Source organism: Topomyia yanbarensis, chromosome 2 (genome assembly GCF_030247195.1).
Source record: "Topomyia yanbarensis strain Yona2022 chromosome 2, ASM3024719v1, whole genome shotgun sequence".
NCBI lineage: Eukaryota > Metazoa > Arthropoda > Insecta > Diptera > Culicidae > Topomyia > Topomyia yanbarensis.
In genome coordinates, this window is record NC_080671.1 from 371,436,973 (window position 1) to 371,459,389 (window position 22,417).

The window sequence follows — 22,417 nt, forward strand, 5'->3', positions numbered from 1 at the left end:
ACAAAACCGTTTGCGTTAGTGTTTTGTCATGTGTGCTTAATTCAAAAAAATTATTATATCTTTTTTTTAAAGCAAAACATCGATACATAGTAAGCGAGAAACTTGTGTAAAATTGTATAAGTTCCAACTCTGCCGAATAATAGTATCTGTTATTTGACATAACAAAGCACTAACAAAGTAACTAGAACATGCGTTTGGATCGGTATCGTAATTTTTGCTTTTGCGGATCAAAACACATTCGTGAATATGATTTGTATATAGTATGCAAGACGCATCATTCGATTCGTTATCTTCTGCAGCCCAGGCTCTGGAACATACTTACTTTAAATATACGTACAATGCACCGGCTCTACCTGTTCCTTCGACGCCTTGCTGTTTCATCTCCGTTACTGCATATTGCTGTATTTTTGACGTTTGTATTGGCGTTTGGTTTTCAAAAAAGCATCGGAATAAATATACTTTTTGACCGGTTTTTGAAAAAAATTGTTCAAAAGGAAATTTGATAAGCTTTACAACGACATATAAATGGTCAAACTCGATTTGAAACTACCGGAGTTATAGCAATATGAAGAAAAAGGGAATTTTGACGTATTTTAAAGACTTGTTCTATACAAAATGAAATATTACATAATTAATTAGTCAAAACACGAAAAATTTTAAACAGGGTACTTTACGAATGATTTTAGAACAAAACTATCCAATTTAATTATAAATTTGACATATTTGAGCGATTTTAGTTCTGGGGTACGAATGTACCCCACAAAACCGTTTACGTAGAGAAAAAGTCACCACGACCTAAGTAACGGTTTTAAAGTACCTGTCGAAATTTATATTCCATTATAGAAAGTTGAACCGATATTTTCCGATAATTTCCTGTTGACTTGGTTTATTACTAATTATCATGAAAAATAAATCGCAAAGAGATTTTAGATGTGAAACACGTATTGTTGCATGCTCTCTCATGAATGTTCATTTAAAAAATTAAATAATTCAGGCAGCTTGCGAATCTGAAGAGACGAAATTTTATGCAAGAATGAAAAAATACAATATTTGAGCACCAGAAAATGCGACGAATTCTAGCGATTCAGAGGTGCTAACATTTGGTTCGGTTATATGTGTCATCCATTCGTATCACGAAGTATAATTCACTACTACGATAATTTGTAACTTGAAAAACCCGAACCTGACCCAAGCACGAAAGTTCAAAATTTCAAAAACCCTTACCCGACCCGAACCCAAAAATATCAAATTTGAAAACCCGGAACCCGACCCGAACCCGAGAAGCTTAAATTTACAGAACCCGAAACCCGTCGGGTTCGGGTCGGGTGCGGGTTTCGGGTACAAAAACCCGAACCCGACCATCTCTAACGTGCGAGGGTCAGTTAATTAATAATACCTTAATTTACCCAATCCGATCTTCCCGAATCAATCGAATCGAATGCACCGATTGAACATCAGTAAAAAGTGCCCAACGAATCCTAGGAAGGATTATCCACTATTCTATCCTTTACGCTATTTCTCCGGCCATTCCCTGACTTAGCTGTCACAAGTACTCAGACGAACACGTACACAGATAGACACACTAGCACATAACAATTGTACACTAGTACCTAAAAACTACAGTTATTACAACACAACACATTACAACACAAATAGTGAAAATTATTGCAAACTTTTTCCGCTCGTTTTCTCAGTTTCATAGAAACAAGGGGAGCGGTTTTTAATGCTGTAGCAAAGATCGTAGAGGTTGCTAGATTAACCCTTAAATGCGCAATGTTGTTTTAAAACAACATTGTGAAAATCATCTCAAAATGAACACAATAAATTGAAGCTATGAGACAATTTTCACAAAATTTAAAAAAAATGATTTGTGTCTTTGAGGGTTAATTATCATAGAGAAGATAACCCCATACCGTACCATAAAAACGTCCATGCCAGGAGGAGTTCCGCAATATCACAAAGATGCCGGTTTCTAACCTAAGTCCAACCAATCCTGCACTAAGTTGAATCTCTGGTTGAAATTTCACATGAGATTTTTGGTGTGTCTGGAAGCGTTAGAAACTCCTTGTTTATTCTCAAATGTCTAAGACCGGGTGCTGTTTGCTTCTGATTTCTGACAGAGCTCTCTCTCTCTCTCTCTCTCTCTTGCTGGTACATTTGGCGACCTCTCAAGAGAGAAATAAGGGTGTCACAAAGACCCATTTTCTCGCTCCACGCATGCCAAGTTCGAATCGATAACTACACCATCGATCTCAACTTTGTGAGCGGGCATGTAAACGCGTTAGTTTTTCTTGAAAGTCTTATCGCCAGTATCATCATTTGTTTGCTTTAGACAAAATATCACAATTCTGAGCTTATCTAGGCGAACTTTCAAGATATATGGTACAGCTGAATATTTTTAATATTTACTGCGGAATATTAGAATACTTAGCGGACTACCTTTGATCCGAAAGAAGGTAAGATATGGTCTAACCCTGTTCAATGTGTTTGATTTTAAAAGGAAACTCGGAGTCTTTGATGACGAATCTTGTTCGACATCCATTGTAGAATCATTTCATGAGAGATTATTTATACACGGGCCTAGAGCCAGACGCAATTTTCACTGAAGAATATGAAGGAAGAGACAGAAATCGTGGGGGTATAATTTGAAAGAAAAGTCCGAATCTGATAGTAAAGGAATAATGTGGTCATCTATCTTCACACGATATAGGGCTGGATGTAACCTATTTTATTAGAAACTAGAACAAATGTCATGGCGGCTCTTGGACTGGTAATTCAAATAGAATGATATGCACTATAATCAACGATCCACCATTCAGTCCAAAGTTCTCAAAATTGTTTCCCAGTATACTTGATATGCAAAAATTATTTTTTAAAGGTCGAATTGAAAAGAAAAATCCAAAGTAAACACCAAAGGGGCGCAAAATTGAGACTCTTTCAAGGGGGCCAGAAGACCACGCTACGGCTCTGCATAAGCCATCTCGGTCTCCTAGATGCACCACTACCGATGCGTAATGCAATAACCATCTTATAGCAGTTGTCTGTCAGAGGTTCTTTGAAACTGATGCACAAATATGCTTGATGGTGTTTGCAATTCCGTAAAACGCATCAACCTAGTGAGAGAACAAAATTATTATGTTATTGCAATAATAATAATAATTAAAGAAATTTGTGAAAAGCTCTCGTATAGCCAATTATGTGAAGAACTGTGCAAAATTTCAGAACGACTGGCCCAGGAAAACTTAAGTTATGGTGTGCATCGCATTTTGTCGAGAAGCTATAGATTCACGATCACTTACCCAATTTTCAATATTTTTCAATCCTTTTAACCCTCACGTTAATGGTTGATTCTTTTAACCCTGGTCTCAGAGGCCCGGCTAGTTACAGTTCTATACTTTCAATAAACTTGTAATTTGAAATACAAATGATCAAGTATTTTCGTGCTTTCTTTTTACTCGCTGATAAAACGACTTTTGATTTTATTGAGTCTTAGGAGCGACGCTTCTTGAAGTCACAATTTTAGCTTGGTTTTTTGAGGGTTAATAGAATTGCCGGTCCTATAGTAATTTATTGCTTGATTTTATTTCCCTATCAAAAATTGTTTAGCCTTAAAAATTTTCCAGTACGATGGGTTGACATCAGTTTTCCTTCTGTCCCACATTACACAAATGCGAGAATTTCTTTTGTGATTCGAGCACTGTTCCTCATGTTGCATACGTGTAGGCTAAATCTACTTTACATTTCCACAATAATACACCGAAACAACTGTTGTGATTTGGCATTACTGGTTCGGTGTGTTGTATCAGAATACTGTTAGATTGTACAAGGATAAAAATTCAACAATATCTTCATAAAAAAATATCTTTTGGGCGGATCAACAAGATCAGTAAGTGTTCAATCAGTGTAGACCGGTATCGCGGTCGCGGTATCGCGGTCGGAAGTAATGTTGAGTTTCGTTGCAACACCACAGATTTGAACATGTGCATGGAATTCTCAGAGAACAAAGGAATTTCGGAATAATGTACGGGCACATACTCATCTGATATAGCACATTTATTAAAGTTATTCTAGTTGCTATAGTGGCGCTCACCACCATTTTGTTGATCCTCTGGTATTACAATCAATAACATACGGGTTATGTACACAGCTGTGGCAATCTCATCTGAATCGATGATGTTAACACAGTTGTCATTCAAATACTCTAACATATACACAATTTGCTTTCTATTTTCATGGCTCTGTTGTTAAGTACTTATTCATTTAAATATACTTAAAATAATATACTTCATAATTGTCTCAAACAAGTTAGGCGCATACATCGGCTCAATAAATGCTCTCAATCAAACACAACAACAACAACTCTCAGCACTTCTACGAGTGGCAAACGGTTTAATTCCCTAATCTCTATTCTAACTACACTAAAATCGAATCCAGCTCAGACATACAATGATAGTTATAACTTCTTACGCACATTTAAAATTACAACATTGTTTTTTTTTTGTATGTAGTTCGTTGATAGAAAAATATTGTTGAAGCGACCGTTTTCCTAAATCAAGCGGTTTTTTTCATTATTTTGATATTTATTTTATGTTTTTGACACCTTATTCTCCTAGTAGCTTTAAGTACATTCAAATTGGTTTGTTGGCATGAGCTCCGTTCCATGAAATATGTTATTTTTAGTTACTACAAAACATCGAAAGCGTTTCTACGGGATATTGTTTCACCAAACTGTGTTGACATATCACAATGCGCCATAAAATTGATAGATTGTAATATTAATTTTTTGTTCCTCATTGGTACCATCGTGCGAAGATTTTTTAGGGTAATTTTTTTTCGGTGCTACCATTCTACTGCGGCGGACGGGGGCAACGCAACAGTTCTAAATGCAACATTTTCATGTAGCAGAGGTGATATAGTGGACTCAGTCGGTATTATGTAGACGTGCTTGTCACTTGGGATATATTCATCATCCTCTGTATCTTTTGCCTAGTATAAAATAATTATAGCCAAAGTTACTATACATTCTAAACATTTTTTGCTCTTCATGTATCTAACATTAATATATTAACTTCGGTGAAGTTTTTCGAACAACGTTAAATTTGTAAACCTAGGAGATAGACTTTGTCCAAGAGCTTTTCAAATAATCGAGAATATTGAGTAAATGACGCAAGGTCCTATGACATGCTGCACGATCTGGATAAAACTGATTAACTACAAAGGATTCTAAAATGTTCCCGCATCAATATATAAATAGATTACGTGTAATATAGTTACTGCAGTGTGGTTGTATGTCGATCAACGTATACAGCTTCTACTGTAATGGTGAGTGTGTAAATAATCGTCCTGTGAACAGTTGTCAAATAGTTTATATAAAAACAGCTCCCTGGTCCAGCCAGAGGAGCAGCCTAAAATTCGTCTGCTAGTTCAATCCTAGTTTGGTTATTCTGTATTTGAATTGCATCTTGCACCAAATTTTATTTGTGAAAAATTGCTAATGACTACTATATTTTGTTTCATTATGGCATCGAAGAACAGCGATTACTCTCCCTAGACTATGCTCCTCGGTATGCAATAAATGCGTTTATAGATATAAGTTTCACAAAACATATACTTTTCTCGCCTTATATTCGGTACGAAGAGAGAACAGCGATTAAACATTCATCACGTGAACTTTAAATACTTGTGCAAAAATTGACAGTTTCCAATGGTTTTCCGGCCATTTTTCCTATTAATCTAAAGGATGTCCATCATCTGAAAAACACGCTTTCGCGTTTTTTTCTTACTCTGTCTCACTGCTAAAATCGGTGATGTCAATCCATGAATACATAAAACAACTCCTAGATATGGCAGTAGTAGTGTTCCAGCTCGTTTCTCAAGGTAGGCGACATCACGCTACCTGTGGGTTGAGTCCGAGATGTTCATTTAGGTCATCATTTGAGTGTCGGCTTCCCTGTGCGAAAGATGGAATAGTGTTCCATTTAACTAAATTCAATAATAATTATCGGAAGGGTAAACAGACTGCTTACTAAGTCGTCTTTGTGTCTTTTTAATTCTACTATGATATCAGTGTAAATAAAACTTGTGCACTTCCTACTACGAGAACCCTTGATATGAATTAAACTAAATGTTTCAATAAATTCTACTCTTTACAAGAATTAAACAAAACTTACTTATCATCATTTCGTTCCTCGTGGTCGTGATGTTGCATAGTTTCCGGTAGGAACACAACGACAATAGCACCGAAGATACACCAAGCTATCAGTAGAGTCATCAAAAGGTGGTCTTCGATTTTTGGCTGCTCAGTACGATAGGAGTAATAAGCAAATGAGCAATAAATCGAAAAAATACGCATCTTACCAACATAGAAAGATACGGCGTGAGAACTAGTGCAAATCCTGCAGCAACATTGCAGGCACCCACTCCAACGTTACGGATGGCAGTTGGATAAAGCTCCGCGGTATAAACCGGCATGATGGTATTTCCAGCGCTTATGGTGAATTTTCCTGGAAAGAAGAAACAGTACGTGAGTCAAATATCTGATTATGTTAAAAATTATGGTTTAATTGTTTTGTTTAAAAAGAATACTAGACGTATTCTGTTTCAGGATTTTCGTTCTAAATTAAGTCAAACATGAAATAAATTATTTCGAAAGTTGATATCTAGGTATGCCTGTAATTTCAATTTATGACAAACAAATTCAAGACTATTCTCGAACAAAAAGCGAGTAAAATATAAGCAATCATGCTGGTATGTGTAATTATCTATAATTAAGTTTACAATAGATTTTATTGTTATTTATTTATTAAAGCTATAAAATATAAAAAGAAATTAACAGATTTCTGCCGACTATTCTGGGCTACTTGTGTTGATTTTCTTTCTTGCTTGCGAGCAAAGGCCAAGTTTGTCTTCTGCCTCTTGCTGATCATTCCTTCTGCCTTCTCCCTCGCTTGTGTTTGTTCCTATATCGTCGTCGCTAGCGCTTTGATTTTCGCTGTTACATGTTTGATGCCTCTTGTGCTTTCGGGAGAGTGGTATACCAGTTTTCTTTCTTGTATTTCTTCCCTAGGTATGTGAACTATTGGCTCGGGCATACCGTGGAATATTATTTGTAAGGCATTTATTGTTTTGGCTGGTTGTCTCTGGTGTATCAGCAGATGTCGAAGGCTGTTAGATGGCGTTGGTTGTAGTAGATGAATTTTCTTTAGTTATTTTGGCGTATGACTTACCGTAGTGTGCAGTCAAATTACAGAACTGGTAGGTGTGCGTCTGCCTAGGGTATGTGCATAGGGTGCTATGTATGTAGCTAATATCTTCAGATGATCTGCTCTCGAAAGTCAAGTAAGTCAGATATACGTTCGTTCAGCAGCATTTGCATCACCTGAACACCGTTTAGAATGCAGAGAAAAAAATCTTCACCTGTCGTTGAAGATAGATTCCACGTCCCTGTAGTTCCACATGAAACTTTTAATGTACCGTAAATTAATCTTTGATTAACGGGGTAAGTTTGATCAAATGAGACTTTTTCAGTAACGTACGAAAAGATGATTTCCTCTAACAAAATCATCGAAACAAAATACAAACCATATTCTAATCATGTTCAACATCTATCAGCAACGATTATTTCGTCATTTAATGTACCTTTTATGCACTCAAATTCAAATTGAAAATGATACAACTCTCATGCGTCGTTTCAATCTGTTCAAACATTCCCTCGTTTATTAATAAAATCAATCTACTTCAACTGAACTGATCACTTTTAAAAAAAAAAAACGTAAATATTTTTGTCCAATAATTCGATTTAAAAATCCGAGATTTTTGTTGTTTATTTATTATTTATTTATTAAAATAATTCATCATCAAAAATAGTCTTAATAAATAGCAGGAGTCAAGTTATAAAAATTGTAGACCGCGAAACTTTCTGTGTGACCTTGTGCGATGGTTCACCAAAATCGAACAGATCCTCGACCGTGGAGAGAGTTCGAATTCATGTGGTTATCGGTTCGTTGAATCCAAACGTCGTACGGTGGAATCTAGGTTGTAGTAAGCCAGATGAGCGTAGAGAAAATCACGGCACGAAAATCAAAAAGGGACAGGATCTTCGGGGAGTCAATTTCAGCGTTAAGAAGCTTTGCTACAAATACTATTTGCTGAAGCTTTCTGCGTTGTTCCAGCATGTCGAGACCGATCAAGCGGCATCGAGTAGGATACGGTAGAAGGTCTAGAGGATTCCGCCATGGAAGGTCTTGTAGTGCGAGTCGGACAAATCTCTTTTACACCCGTTCAATCCGAAAGTTCCAAGTAAGCTGATGAGGGCTCCAAATCAAAGAAGCATATTCTAGAAGTGGGCGAACTAGCGAACAATATAACGCCTTCACACAATGCGAAATCCCGGCCGTTTTTTTGAAAATGAAGGTTGCTTTAAAGATTAAAGCCGAATTTACACCTATCCGATCCGTTTCAGTGCCGGTTCAGTTCCGTGCACGGACACCAATATTCTTTCATACACTTCAAATGCAAGCATTCACACTTGTCCGGGACGGTGCCGTGCCGGACAAGTGTGAACGCTTGCATTTAATTTGTATGAAAGAATATTGGTGTCCGTGCACGTAACTGAACCGGCACTGAAACGGATCGGTTAGGTGTAAATTCGGCTTAAATCTGAGCGATGCTGATTGAATGTTAGCTTTGTATCTTACAACACGCCGAGGTCGCTGACGCAATCAACTCAAGTGATCCTTTGCCCATCAATTGGGTAGTCGTAACTTATCGGACTGAACAAGCGGTGAAAAGTTATGACTTGGCATTTTGCAATGATAATAATTATTCAGTTTCTACGACACCAGTTAACGAAGACAAATGCAGTCGTCGATAGATCGGACACAATTTTAAATCATCGACGTAAACCAGTTTGCACCCCAAACCAAGCAGCGAAGCAGCATCGTTGAAAAATAATACAAACAGTAGGAATCCCATGTTGCTGCCTTGAGGGACTCCAGATTTGTTCGTAAAGTGAAAGAAAACACCAGAGCAAAGCTGTACACGTGGGACTCTATCATTCAGGTAAGAATTCAGCCATTTAACAAAATTCCGTGATGCCCCACATTTTTGTTAATAATATTCGGTGGTCGGTTCGGTCGAATGCAGCTTTTAAGGCTAGTCTTTTTTTTTTTTTTTTTACAATGGAGAAGACCTTTATGTCCTAGCCCAGTACACGTGCTAACGGTAGGGTCCAATCTACCACACGGGGTGCACTGGGGGCGTGTCGGACTCGAATGGTGACCAGCCATTAATACCGATTAAACTCCATTGGGCTCCGCCATCATTCCTCCCAGGAACTACCTCTCGGTATTACTTCTGGGGGGATGGCTGTACTAAATGTACTCATTCACTCTCACTCACGCGATCATACATCCTGTATGAGGCTTACTTGGGTGCTCTCTCAATCACACTTTGATTCTCTCTCAAACACTCCCACATGAGGCTGACTTTTGTGCTCACCTTTTACGTTCCATGCGAGGCTGACTTGTGTGCTCACCTTACTCATTCCTTGCTAGGCTTACTTTTGTGCTCGCCCTACCCATCCATGTGAGGCTGACTTGGGTGCTCACCCTATCACCTGATTCACTCTCAATCGTGCCACTCTATTGTACCTTTGTCACTCCCTCTGGCATCCCATGTGGGACATTTTTCTTAGGCCCCACTTCTGACATACCATGCGAGGCTGACTTTTGTGCTCACCTTTTTCATTCCTTGCTTGCTACCAACCTGTGAGGCTGACTTTTATGCTCACCCTTAACATGCAGTGTGAGACTGACTTGGATGCTCACCCTTTCACTCCTCTGCCACGCCATGAGGCATCGATAGCTTAGTTCCAACATACTACGCTACGACCCTCCCGTCTTGGCATGAGGCAGTCCACTTATACGCCTATACACTCACTCTTCTGTCTTGCTTCGGGGTGGCTGGGTTTACCCCTTACGCGGTTGCCATTCGCTGCGCCAACCTACCTCGGCATGAACAGACCATTCACTCTCTTATTTTGCGCTTGGCCTTTTTCGCTCCAACTAACCAATCACTAGTTAGCCGTGCCCGCCGTCTGTTGCTCGGTTCGCCAGATTACCTGTAGCCTACTGGCAATCTGGATGGTAGCAGCCGAGACTGCGTTCCACTTCTCCACCGTTTGACACATCCGCTGAATAAGGGTATCCGGGGTTGTGTCCCAGCCACAGACGTCAAGCATTGCTCTTCTTTCGACGTCGAACCGATGACATACGAACAGTATGTGTTCGGCAGTTTCGTCTACACCTGGGCAGTCCGGGCAGACTGGGACCTCCGCGTGTCCGAACCTGTGGAGGTACTGACGGAAACAGCCATGGCCTGACAGGAATTGTGTCAGGTGGAAGTGAACTTCCCCATGGGGTCTTCCCACCCAGCTCGATATGCTAGGTATCAGCCGGTGGGTCCACCTACCTTTCGAGGAGTTGTCCCACTCACGCTGCCATCTGGCGACCGAGGTCACCCTGGTGCGCTCGCGGGCTCCCCTATTTCCACGTAGCTCAAAGCACTCCTCATCTTCCCGAATGACCAGCCCGACTGGCATCATGCTCGCTATCACGCAGGATGCATCGTGTGATACCGTGCGGTAGGCAGATATCACTCTGAGGCACATCACGCGGTAGGTGCTCTCCAGTTTCTGTAGGTAACTGGTTACCCTCAGTGCTCTTGACCATGACGGGCCGCCGTACCTGAGGATAGATACGGCGACGCCTGCCAGTAACCTACGTCTACTGGCGCACACCTTTGAGCTGTTGGACATCATTCTCGATAGTGCCGCAACAGCAGTCGACGCTCTCTTGCACGTATAGTCGACATGGCTGCCGAAGGTCAGCTTGTCGTCTATAATGACTCCGAGAGACTTCAGACTTCGCTGTGAAGTGATCGCGACTTCTCCCACATGGATAACTGCATGTTGTGCCGACTTGCGGTTGTTGACGATAACTACCTCCGTCTTATGATGAGCGAGCTCCAGGCCTCTCGCGCTCATCCATTCCTCCACCGTGCTAATCGCGTGTTCTGCGGTTAGTTCTACCTCAGGAATTGACTCCCCGTAGACCTCCAAGGTTACGTCGTCGGCAAAGCCGACGATCTTGACCCCAGGAGGGAACTTCAGTCTCAGAACCCCGTCATACATGAGGTTCCATAGCACCGGGCCTAGGATCGAGCCCTGCGGGACTCCGGCGGTAATCGGAACCCTTTTCTGACCGGCATCGGTCTCGTATAGCAGTACGCGGTTTTGGAAGTAGCTTTCCAGGATCCGGTACAGACCCACCGGTAGGCTAAGCCGGTGTAACGAGAGCGCGATGGCATCCCAGCTTGCGCTGTTGAATGCGTTCTTCACGTCAAGTGTCACTAACGCACAGTATCGAATACCTCGCCTTTTTCGTTGGATCGCTATCTCGGCAGTATTTATCACTGAGTTGAGAGCGTCCACTGTGGACTTACCCTTCCGAAAGCCAAACTGGTTGCTTGACAGACCGTCCGTACCTTCCGCGTACGGGGTGAGCCTGCTGAGGATGATCCTCTCAAGCAGTTTGCCAGTCGTGTCTATCAGACAGATTGGTCTGTACGCCGATGGGTCGCCTGGCGGCTTCCCGGGCTTCGGCAACAGCACCAGTTTCTGCCTTTTCCATCTATCGGGGAAACGGCACTCGTCAAGGCATCTCTGCATAGCTAGCCTGAACATGTTCGGGTTCGCTATGATCGCTGCCTTGAGAGCGTTGTTCGGAACTCCATCCGGCCCTGGAGCTTTGTTCATTGCTAGGGATTTAGCCACTGCGAGTAGTTCTTCGTTCGTCACTGGAGCCACCATTTCGACCGTGCCCGCACTGTCTCGTAGTGCAGGTGGCCAGGGGCTTGTGGCTCGAGACGGGAAGAGTACTTCGATAATCGTTGCCAACCGGTCCGGAGACCGTTCTGGGGGTGAGGAGCCCCCTTTGGTCTTGGCCATCACAATCCGGTAGGCGTCACCCCACGGATTCGCGTTGGCACTCTCACACAGGTTGTCGAAACACGCTCTCTTGCTGCTTTTAATAGCCTTGTTAAGGGCTAATTTCGCAGCTCGAAACACTTCACGGCGGTTCTCTCTTGCATCCTCGGTGCGAGCTCTTTGCATCCTACGTCTAGCTCTGAGACAGGCTGACCGTAGAGCTGCAATCTCGGCACTCCACCAGTATACCGGGCATCTACCGTTTCTTGGCAGTGTTTTTCTCGGCATAGTGGCGTCGCACGCGCGTGATAGAACAGCTACCAGCGCATCCCCGCTTAGACTGTCGGTGTTGGCCTCCAGTCCCAGGGCCGCGGTGAAAGCTTCGCTGTCGAAGTGATTGGACTTCCACCCGCGTACCTGACAGGGATCTCCCGCCCTCGGATGCTGCACACCATAGTTGATCTTAAAGCGGATTGCTAAATGATCACTATGGGTGTAGCCTTCGTCTACCCTCCATTCCATGCCTGGAGCCAGACTCGGGCTGGCAAAGGTCAAATCAATCCACGCCTCCACTCCGTTTCTACGGAATGTACTAGCGGAGCCATCATTAGCTAGCACAGTATCGAGTTTCGCAAACGCTTCCATTAGCGCTTGACCCCTGCTATTTGTACAGCGGCTGCCCCACTCCACTGCCCAAGCGTTGAAGTCTCCCGCTATTACTACCGGTTTCCGGCCCACGAGGTCCGACGAGAGCCTGTCGATCATCTGGTAGAACTGTTCTATTGGCCACCTTGGTGGGGCGTAGCAGCTGCAATAGAACACACCATTGATCTTGGCAATCGCCACACCCTCGGCGGAGGGGTGTATTACCTCTTGAACCGGGAACCTTCCCGTTGTACAGATTGCCACCATTCCAGACCCGTCCGACACCCAATTGCCGTTGCCGGCAGGGATGCTGTACGGGTCTGATAAGAGGGCGACATCTGTCCTCGACTCCGAGACCGACTGCCACAGCAGCTGTTGGGCTGCTGCACAATGGTTAAGATTTAGCTGTGTGACTCTCACGGCTTCTTCTTATTTAACTCGCCGAAGGGACACGAAGGTCCGCCCATAGCATGTTTATGGGCTTGCTTCTTAGAGGTGCAGATAAGGCACTTATATGCCTTAGTGCACCCCCGCTCTTTATGCCCCTCCTCGCCGCATCGACGACATAGCTTACTCCTGTCTAAGCCTTTGCATTCATAAGCTTTATGGCCGGATTCTAGGCACCGATAGCACCTGTCCACTGAAGGCGGCTGGGGTATACTAATAGGGCATACCGACCAGCCGATCTTCAGCTTCCCTTTCTCGGTTACCTTTTTGGCATCCGCATTCAGTAGCCTGAGGTAGGCTACTTGGGTGCCAGAGGGTCCGTCCCTCAATCGCACAGAGGCCCGCTCGATTGTGACGCCGCATTGCTCCTTGACGGCTGCGACGACGTCTTCTGCGGTCGTGAACTCGTCCAAGTGCTTGCACTGGAGAGTTGATTCCGCACCTAGCGACCTGATTTGGGCGCCCTCGCCAAGGACCTCTTGAGCCAAGGCCTTATATATTGCACTTGATTGTGCGCCTCGCTTCAGCACCAGGAGCAACTCTCCCGTGTTGGTGCGTCTTACGCAACGCACATCCTGCCCAAGGGCCGAGAGGCTTTCGGCCGCCTTCATCGATTTAAGGACATCGGCGTATTTGTCCTTGTCGGTTTTTAACCACAAGGCTTCGCCTCTGTCCTTGGCCTTCCTCGCAGGCCGCGGTACCTCCGGTTTCGGTGCCGGCTTCTTCTTGGTAACCAGCGTCCAGGGGTTTGAGCCCCCCTGCCCCGGTCGTGTCGGGTTGCTGGTACCATCGCTCTCCACAGCGAGGTCACTCTCGCCCTCGCTTACCTCACCCAGGCGGCGTTTGACCTTGACGGTTGCACGCCGAGTGGTGTCGGTTTTGGCACCCTCTCCTGGCGACTTCCTAGGGCGCTTCGCATTCGATGCCGTCTTGCGATTGCCCTTTCCCTTTCCCTTCGAGGGGAACTCGGTCGCCGCTCCGATCGACGTGGCTGCTCCATAGAAGGTAAAGGCCACTGTCTGTGAACCTCTATTAACCTTCTCTCTTTCCTCCCTATTGGAGGCCACTGTCTGGGTTTCTCTGTCGGGCCTCTCCCGACATTCCACCCTCTCAACATATGCCTGCTGTTCCTGTCTTGCGACACGAACAGCTTTCCGGAGCTCCAGAAGGCTCAACTTCAACTCCTTGGCTATGTTCTGCTTTGCGCTAGCGAAGTCGATTATAGCATCGAGTTGCTTCGCTACTTTGCGCATCGCAGCTATTGGCCCCTCCGATGCATTGGTAGGGGTATTGCCTACCGCTGCTGGGGGGTCACTGGTGCTTTCGAGTACAGCACTCATCGTTCCACTACTCTCCCCACGGGGGGGAGACCTCGCCAAACCACCTCTTGCGAAGGGGTTTGGCACCTCCGTCTGTTTATTTTTATTATTTTTATTTTGCTCCATGAAAATTCCCACGAGTAGCGCGAGAAATATATGTCCGCCACGCCAGAGCTCCGCATTAGCGTGGTAAGGGACGCTTACTGTGGGGGTTGCCCAGGTACCCCACAGGCTCCGTTAACGATCGAGCATCTTTTTCACCCCCTCGATCACTCATCCCTCGGCACGGGTCGCTTCACGCCTTGGAATTGGGGTTATGCCCTACCTTGCTTTACGTGGTGATCTCGGCCCGGATCATCACAACCATCCTCCTTTACCAGGGCTTTGGACCTGTAGCTCTGGATCTCAATAGTTCCATGTACGTATGTTATTACAGACATGCTACTATTGGGATCCGTCATTCGCTAGCGGCTAGTCTAGTCTAGTCTAATCTACACATGCACAGCCAATACATGTAGGGATCCTGGAAAACTGCAGACGTTCGCCTACAATTTTTCTTGTCAATATTAATGTTTGTGGCACATATGATATGTGAAACAATCATCAAGTGTCCAGGCCAACTGTGCAGCGTACAAAGTGAAGATGATTCAAAATTATTAATTTATTCATTTAATGAAGAATTTAATCAACGAACTATTTCAAACTTTGAATAATGAAGAAACGTGGACAACCGTACCGTCAGTCGAATGCAGCTTTTAAGTCCATGTAAACTGCATCAATTTGTGCCTTATCTTCCATCTGCGTGATGCAAGTTGATGTGAAATTTTGAAGATTTGTAGTTACGGATCGTACGGGCATAAACCCACGTTTATCGAGTATGAAAGTGCTTACCACAATTTCAAATATTTTGGAGGCAGCTGATAGGCTAGTTGTTAACTATTTAATTTCGACTACTTTCCTAAAAATGTTCGGTAAAATTTCGACTACTTTCCTGAAAATGTTCCGTAATAGTTAGCTGTATCCTTCTAGGCAGTTTTGTTCTCTCGACACGTCACATGACCGAGCCATCGCCAACGGATATACAATTTACACAAAATTTTAAGCGTTATCTCTCATTTCGTTACACATATTTTGCTGTTTAAAGTTACGCCGAGAACAACGAATGGAAATTTAAAACAAAGTAATTTAATTTTTTTAGTAAGGCGAGATATAATACCCAACAATTTGAACATTTGCATTCTATGGGTATCAGTACTTGTTTTAAAAATGCAAACAGTTAAGGCCCAAACGAAATGGCGACGGAAGCGGAACGGCAACGGAAAGCGGCTGTCAATTATAATTTTGAATACATGCAAGTCAATGCGGTTGTCCGCAATGATGGCAGAACGGTAAACGCGGCGTTGTACTAAAAGAACAAAACCGCGTTTTTTTTTGAAAAAATTCAAAAAGAGCGGCAGTCGAAAACGAGGTAAACAGACTGTTTTAATTCAAATTCACCGGATTCCATATTCAGTGGAATCTAACGTATTGTATTGCGGATATTTAGGTTGGGCAGATAGTGAACTTAATAGCAGCTTTTTTGTTTCGTTCGATTTTAGAGGTTTTAACTTGAGGGTCGTTCGTCTTTTGTGGGGTAGAAAAAGCTTTTTTCTAAAAATCTCCAATCATATGTGCAGGTTTGGGAATCGAACCCAAGTAAGCAATTTTCGTGTGCCGTACTAATGGACCCGATGAAATTCAAAGATGGCGGCATGAAAAACATGAACGAAATTCACTGTTGAAACTGTACGCATTAGAAAAGAGCTCTGTTAGTTTTTGTTCTTTTAACGAACAGTTTTGTGAATTAGTGCATACAAAAGATAATAAAAAGCTGGGAAAGATAAGAAACGATTGTTTAACAAGAATAAAAAATAGTTTGTTCGTTCTAGCATATCTGGTACAACGTCAATACACTTTGGATTTATCGTACTGTTGATTTATCGTCGTCTACCACACGAACCATTATACAGATGCCACAAGTATAACGTATTTTAATTTAAACAATTAGGACAACTGGCGCATTATTTGTTCTCTTTGGCACGTCGGTGGGTACACTACGGACCCGTGGTTATTTTATCTACTAGACAGCTACGTTTCTTGTTACTCTAGTTTTGTTCACAGTTTACGTTCTGACGAACGCGAAAAATCATTTGGATGCACAGACCAACTTCCTAAGCCACTTTGCAAGCAAGTGCACAAAGCAAGCGTTAGCCAGGATAAACCAATTGACATTGATTGAAAAGGAGAAACCCGCTACCGGATACGATACGTAAACCATTTATCAGCAGTATATCAAAGATACCGGTTCATGGTTGGGTCATTGGTAGAAAGTTTTGAATATAATAAAACCTGCGATTCTAATGTTCTCAATGTTACAGGTTTGGTCAAAAGATCTGAAGTCGGTGCGTTGGATGCTTTCGAATCGATGGCGTTCTTCATGGTTCGTTTGTTTATTGGCGTTCTTCATTATTTTAATCAGTTTAGGTTCGGATTCCCCAAACGCAGCAAAGAAGTTGTATGACCAGCTATTTTGAAAAATGTGATGTGAATGTCTATGTCCTTCGATAGCACCCACTTGGTAGAATTGACAACCGTTTTTCTTTAAAAAACATAGATGTCATGCATTAATTTGCATAATTTATATTTTTATCCAAATCTACATTGCGACCCCGCAGCAGATGAAGCGATTGCAATCAATCACCAAATATCTAATCTATTCCCCCTTCAGTGAAAGCATCAAGGACAGTCTAACAAAAATATTTCACATGATTGAACCAGGTTTATATTATTCGAGCATGCAATGATTAAACCAATTTTTGTATTAGAATCCGTGAACAAGGTTGTCGCATTGTAGTTCTTGGTAGTGTTGTGCCATTATTTACTACATCTTTGCTGTATTATTCAAGGAAACGAGTGGACCGACCACGATTGGTAAAGCAGACATTCACTGCAATGAGCTTTGTAAAAGGAAAGTCGCTTTGGTTTGGCCCAAATTTGTCAACAAAGAAATGTCAAGCGCTAACCGCGCTCTAACCGCTGATGTTCATTGCGTTTTGAATATGCGGCAATGGTCGCAGATTTTATTTAGTACAAACCGCGACAATTCCGCGTACCGTTGCCGTTCCGCTTCCGTCGCCATTGCGTTTGGGCCTTTACATCTACTTGAATTGAAGTTAGTTATTGAAAATACTTTTGAAAAAGTGATCAATGTTCCCCCATTTTACGGTAAACTAAACTACAGCCGTGTTTCGCTGGTTGGGCCAAACCCTCTGTACAACTAACGAATTTGATACGCTAGTTGGACCGAAAATGCATCTGTCCACATCTCTTATTAATGTGAGTTTGATTGTCAAAGTGAATTTGACACGAGATTTTGACATTCAGAAGCCTTTTAGTTCCAACTAGCGGAGGTCCAACTAAAAAGCGGTCCAGTTCAAAAGTGACCAACCATCGAATTACGACTGTATCTGCATTTGATTCCTTGTCATCATTTTGATGTTTAAATTACGAGACCAATCCAACGGCGACCCATTAAACGCCTCTCTTTTTGTGGGTGTACCCCATTAGGCATAAATACGTTAGGCATACGGACGTTTGGCATACGTACGTTAGGCACAGTGGACGTAAAGCCTAAAGACGTTTGGCATAATGGACGATAGGCATAATATACGTTATGCGTAATGGACGGCAGGCATCATGAACGTTACGCCTAAATTATCATATTGAAGTATCACTTAATGGAGCTTATTTTTTAGCGGTGATGGCCTCGAGTGGCAAGAAAATGAATGCTTAAACTTTTTTTGATGTTGCAAAATTACTGTGGAGGCTGATCAAATTCGATCAACATTTTATGCTGCTGCATATACTTGACGAAATTTTTGCTCAAATAAAAGAAGCAGAGTGAATGCTTGTCATTCGGAAGCACAGCTTGCTGTAATTTCTCGACGTACAACTGATAAGTTTGATATAACTAAAATAGTTTCAAAACTCTGGTTTGATCTGTTGGTAAAACGATGGGGAGCTTTTATGCCTGTTGGAGAGAGGGTTTAAATTAAACCTAGCTCCAGGGGCTTTTCCCTGTTCCAAATCAATCAACTGAAAAAAAAACAAAAAAATAAAATCAAACTCATCATTGAGGTATGAATATCGCACATTAATTAAGATTAGTTCTTTCATACATGCATGGTGCAATTGTCCAAAAAGAAAATGCATGTCTTGAAGAACAGCTCATGAAAGAAAGAATGACGCAACTACGTAAACTGTCTGATACGACGGACAATATGTATTTTCGTGTACTGTGACGAGTTACCGAAATAAAAATGTATCGGCAAAAACGTAACATCCCTAGTAACAATTGTGGTTTTATGATAGTTTTATAGCCACTGATAAAACTTAGATTGCACTTGTAGTGTGCTATAAAACTTCAATTGTTACTTGGGATCCGTACCCTAATGCTGATGCTGTCTTAACACTGCAAGTTTCCATTGGTTCCAAAACTTGGTGTTTGTTCAATACTAGGCATTATTTTTCAATATTTGGATGGAGTTATATTGGTAATATATACAATAGGCTTGAAATGTGCTTGAATCAAGACTGTTCACTTAAATTGAGAAGGTATTCAACTCATCCACGGTAAAAATAGAAAACCAATTCTACACTCGTGAGGAGTAAACATCTCACTTGGTGTTTTTCATTTTGCAGTCTCTCGTTAAAGGTATACGAAGGTATGCAATTGTGCACAACAAACAGTAGTTTTTCTATCCTGAAAAATGAGCAAAAGATAGAAATCTACAATTAAAAACCTTGCGATTACTTTTATATTTTTATGAATTGTGCCTATCGTCCACTATACCTAACGTACATTATGCCAATCGTCCATCATGCGTAACGTACCTATGCCTAATATATGTATGCATAACGTATGTATTCATAACGTATTTATGTCTAACGTTGCGCACCCCCTATTTGTCTACTGTGCACTGATCGGCAATCAATGCCAATGCTGTCGATGTTGAGCCAAGATACATGTGATATCTCGAGATACTGGTTCTCTCGCTTTGCCCAGCAGATCTTCGTATCGCACCTTCGAGCGCCCTGTTGAACAGAGTGTGCATCAACCGGTTTCAATCCATATAACCTCACAACCAGTCTCTCCGGTCATTTTGATGCCTTATGTTGATCTATCTAGTGTCGTACAAATTATCTGAATCAGTTTTGCCGGACATTCATGTTTCATCTAAGCATTATCTATCATAGTTTATTTTTACCATTTTTTTTGTTAACCATTTTTGTTAACGACCTATTGAGTCAATTTGTCAACAGTTGTTACGGCATTTAATTAGCAAGGGACTGGAAGGTGAAGTATATTTTTCAATATTTAGAGCCATAGTACTCAAGGGAGAGCAAGGAGTTGAAGGGAGAAAGTTTATAAAAGCGTGGAAGGATCATATTTTCTAAACTTTCTCCCTTCAACTCCTTGCTCTCCCTTGAGTACTATGGCTCTAAATATTGAAAAATATACTTCACCTTCCAGTCCCTTGCTAATTAAATGCCGTAACAACTACCACAGTTTGTTTCGATTCATTGAACCGTACTCTAACTTGAAATCCGCAATCATTTTGTGAAGCGTTTGCCGTCAACAATAAAATTGTACTGAACTAGGCATCAACAGATATTGCAGAGAGTTACTTTGATGAACTGGAGAACTTGAGTGATTCGTATATAGCGTGTTTTATAGAGCATCATAACTACTTTGTATGTCGTCGTACAAGGTACCCGGATGCCTTCTTGTAAAACTGAAATGATCATAACTATGGCATTTTTATCCGCTTTGGACACGTTTGGATGTTTTGGATTCATGAACGGATCCAAATTTAGACTCTGTGAATAGGCACCAGATTAAGTCAACTGTTTCTCGGGAAGTTGGATTTCTTGTGGCATGTTCCAGTACAGAGATATTATTTTCGAGTTTCAGCGGAATACTGGCAATATTGGTATAAAAATTCTTGGAATTGCCTCAGAAGATAAAGGGCGAACACGAAATTATTGCGACACATTCAACAGGGCATAACTTTTTTACCATTGGGTAAAAATCAACCAAATTTTGCACACTTTCTCATTGATGTGTATTGTTTATATGCTGTCAAACTCGAAGTCGTGTTTCTCGATTCAACGAAAATGGAGGTGAACAAACGCGAGTCGAGAGAACAAATTCTTTCCAAACACCTGGAATTTCCTGACCAGTCGCACCGGCAGTTAGGAAAAATGTTGAACATTCACCATTCAACCGTCTCCAGAGTGTTGAAGTGGTTCCAGGAGCGGTTGACGTTGGACCACGGCAAAGGAGCTGGAAGAACACCGGGACCGGAGAACAAAAAGACGGAGGGAAAGGTGAAGCGGATGATTAAAGCAAATCCCAACGTCTCAAACCGTGATTTGGCTAAAAAGATCGGCATGTCGCAGAGCTACGTCCAGAATGCAAAGAAGAGAGCTGGACTACATACATACAAGATACAGAACTTCCCAAACCGCGATGAGCGGCAACAATCGACGGCTAAAACTCGGGTACAGAAGCTCTACGAGAAGATGCTGACAAAATATGGTTGCTGTGTGATGGACGACGAAACGTATATAAAAGCCGATTTTAAGCAAATTCCGGGGTTGGAGTTTTTCACCGGCAAGAGCAAGTTCTATGTGGACGACAAATTTAAGAAGAAGAAAATGCCGAAGTTCACCTCCAAATATCTCATTTGGCAGGCCATCTGCTCTTGCGGATTGAGGAGTGAGCCTTTCGTGACAAAGGGCACAGTAAATGGCGAGATCTACAAATCTGAGTGCCTCGAGAAGCGCCTTTTGCCGTTCTTGCAGCAGCACGACGAAGCTCCGCTATTTTGGCCAGATTTGGCATCATGCCACTATTCTAAAAGTGTCCTGGAGTGGTATGAGGCCAATTCTGTCCATTTTGTTCCACTGGGCAATGATGAAGCGGGAACTGCGGAAGAGCAAGAAGACCTTTCAAAGACGAGAAGGACATGTTTAGAAAATGGAAAAAACTGAGAAACTGGTACCGGATGACACTGTAAAGACTTTGATGGAGGGCTTCAAGCGAAAATGCGTTCAATTTTACACTCAAGGCTGCATCGATTAACTTTTATTTTGATTTTTGAAGTAAATATATGTATAAAACTACCCTAAAATTTTGGTTTGATTTTAAACATTATAAGAAAATTTACATGACATTTTCGGTGTCGCAATAATTTCGTGTTCGCCCTTTAGTATCTTTTTATTTTAGGACCATTTGATTATTTGGCCCACGTCATTTTGGAGTAGGTTCCATAAGCGATCGTTCCTAGGTTAAATCGTGATATGGTTCCGTGATGATAATAAACAGACTTCTGAGACGAGACAAAACATCTCACAGTATCTCAATGGCTAAAAAAACTGCAATAGTAATGCGCTTTTAGATGTGCCGGTACTCGGATGCACTATCGAAAAAAAGTGTTTTTGATGGACACACAACGATTAAATAAAGCACTCAAATGCTAAATTTGTATCCACGAACTTTATACTTATTTGGGCATGCCGCAGACTCAGGTGATTCACTTTCGATACAAACATCCTGACTCTTGCAGTAGAAGACAAAGGGATGTCGACGGGAGTAAACTAAAATCAAAAATCATTCTAATTTCTTAAAATAATGAAATTCTGTACGACTTATACCTAATTGGAATGAATTTTAACTATTAATAGATTGCATAATAATGATTTGAATTATAAGTAACACTAGTTTTAGATGTAGTTAGCACAACATTTTATTACCTTTAAGAAATTATAATGATTTTTGATTTCAGTTTACAAGAGACTGCAGGATTTCGTCTTCTTTTGTTCTCAGAGGTAGTTGAAAATCTCCTTTTTGAAGCTACCATTTTGAATTTCAATCAGATACTGATTTTTAGGAAGTCTTGAATAGTAAGCGTATTTA

At 41.9% G+C, this 22,417-nt stretch overlaps 1 protein-coding gene across 9 annotated transcripts in view; it reads right to left on the bottom strand.

Annotated features, from left to right (window-relative positions):
* Positions 1–4,038: 4,038 nt before the first annotated feature.
* The window catches only part of LOC131684531 (solute carrier family 22 member 21), a 240,834-nt gene continuing 222,455 nt past the window's right edge, over positions 4,039–22,417 (bottom strand). For all 9 annotated transcript variants that reach the window (XM_058967497.1, XM_058967496.1, XM_058967495.1 and 6 more), the window contains 3 exons: positions 6,358–6,503; positions 6,171–6,295; positions 4,039–5,950 (listed from right to left, as the gene is read on the bottom strand). In XM_058967497.1, coding sequence (XP_058823480.1) covers positions 5,923–5,950; positions 6,171–6,295; positions 6,358–6,503 — 299 coding nt within the window. In that variant the 3' untranslated portion in view covers positions 4,039–5,922. The remainder of the gene's footprint in view (positions 5,951–6,170; positions 6,296–6,357; positions 6,504–22,417) is intronic.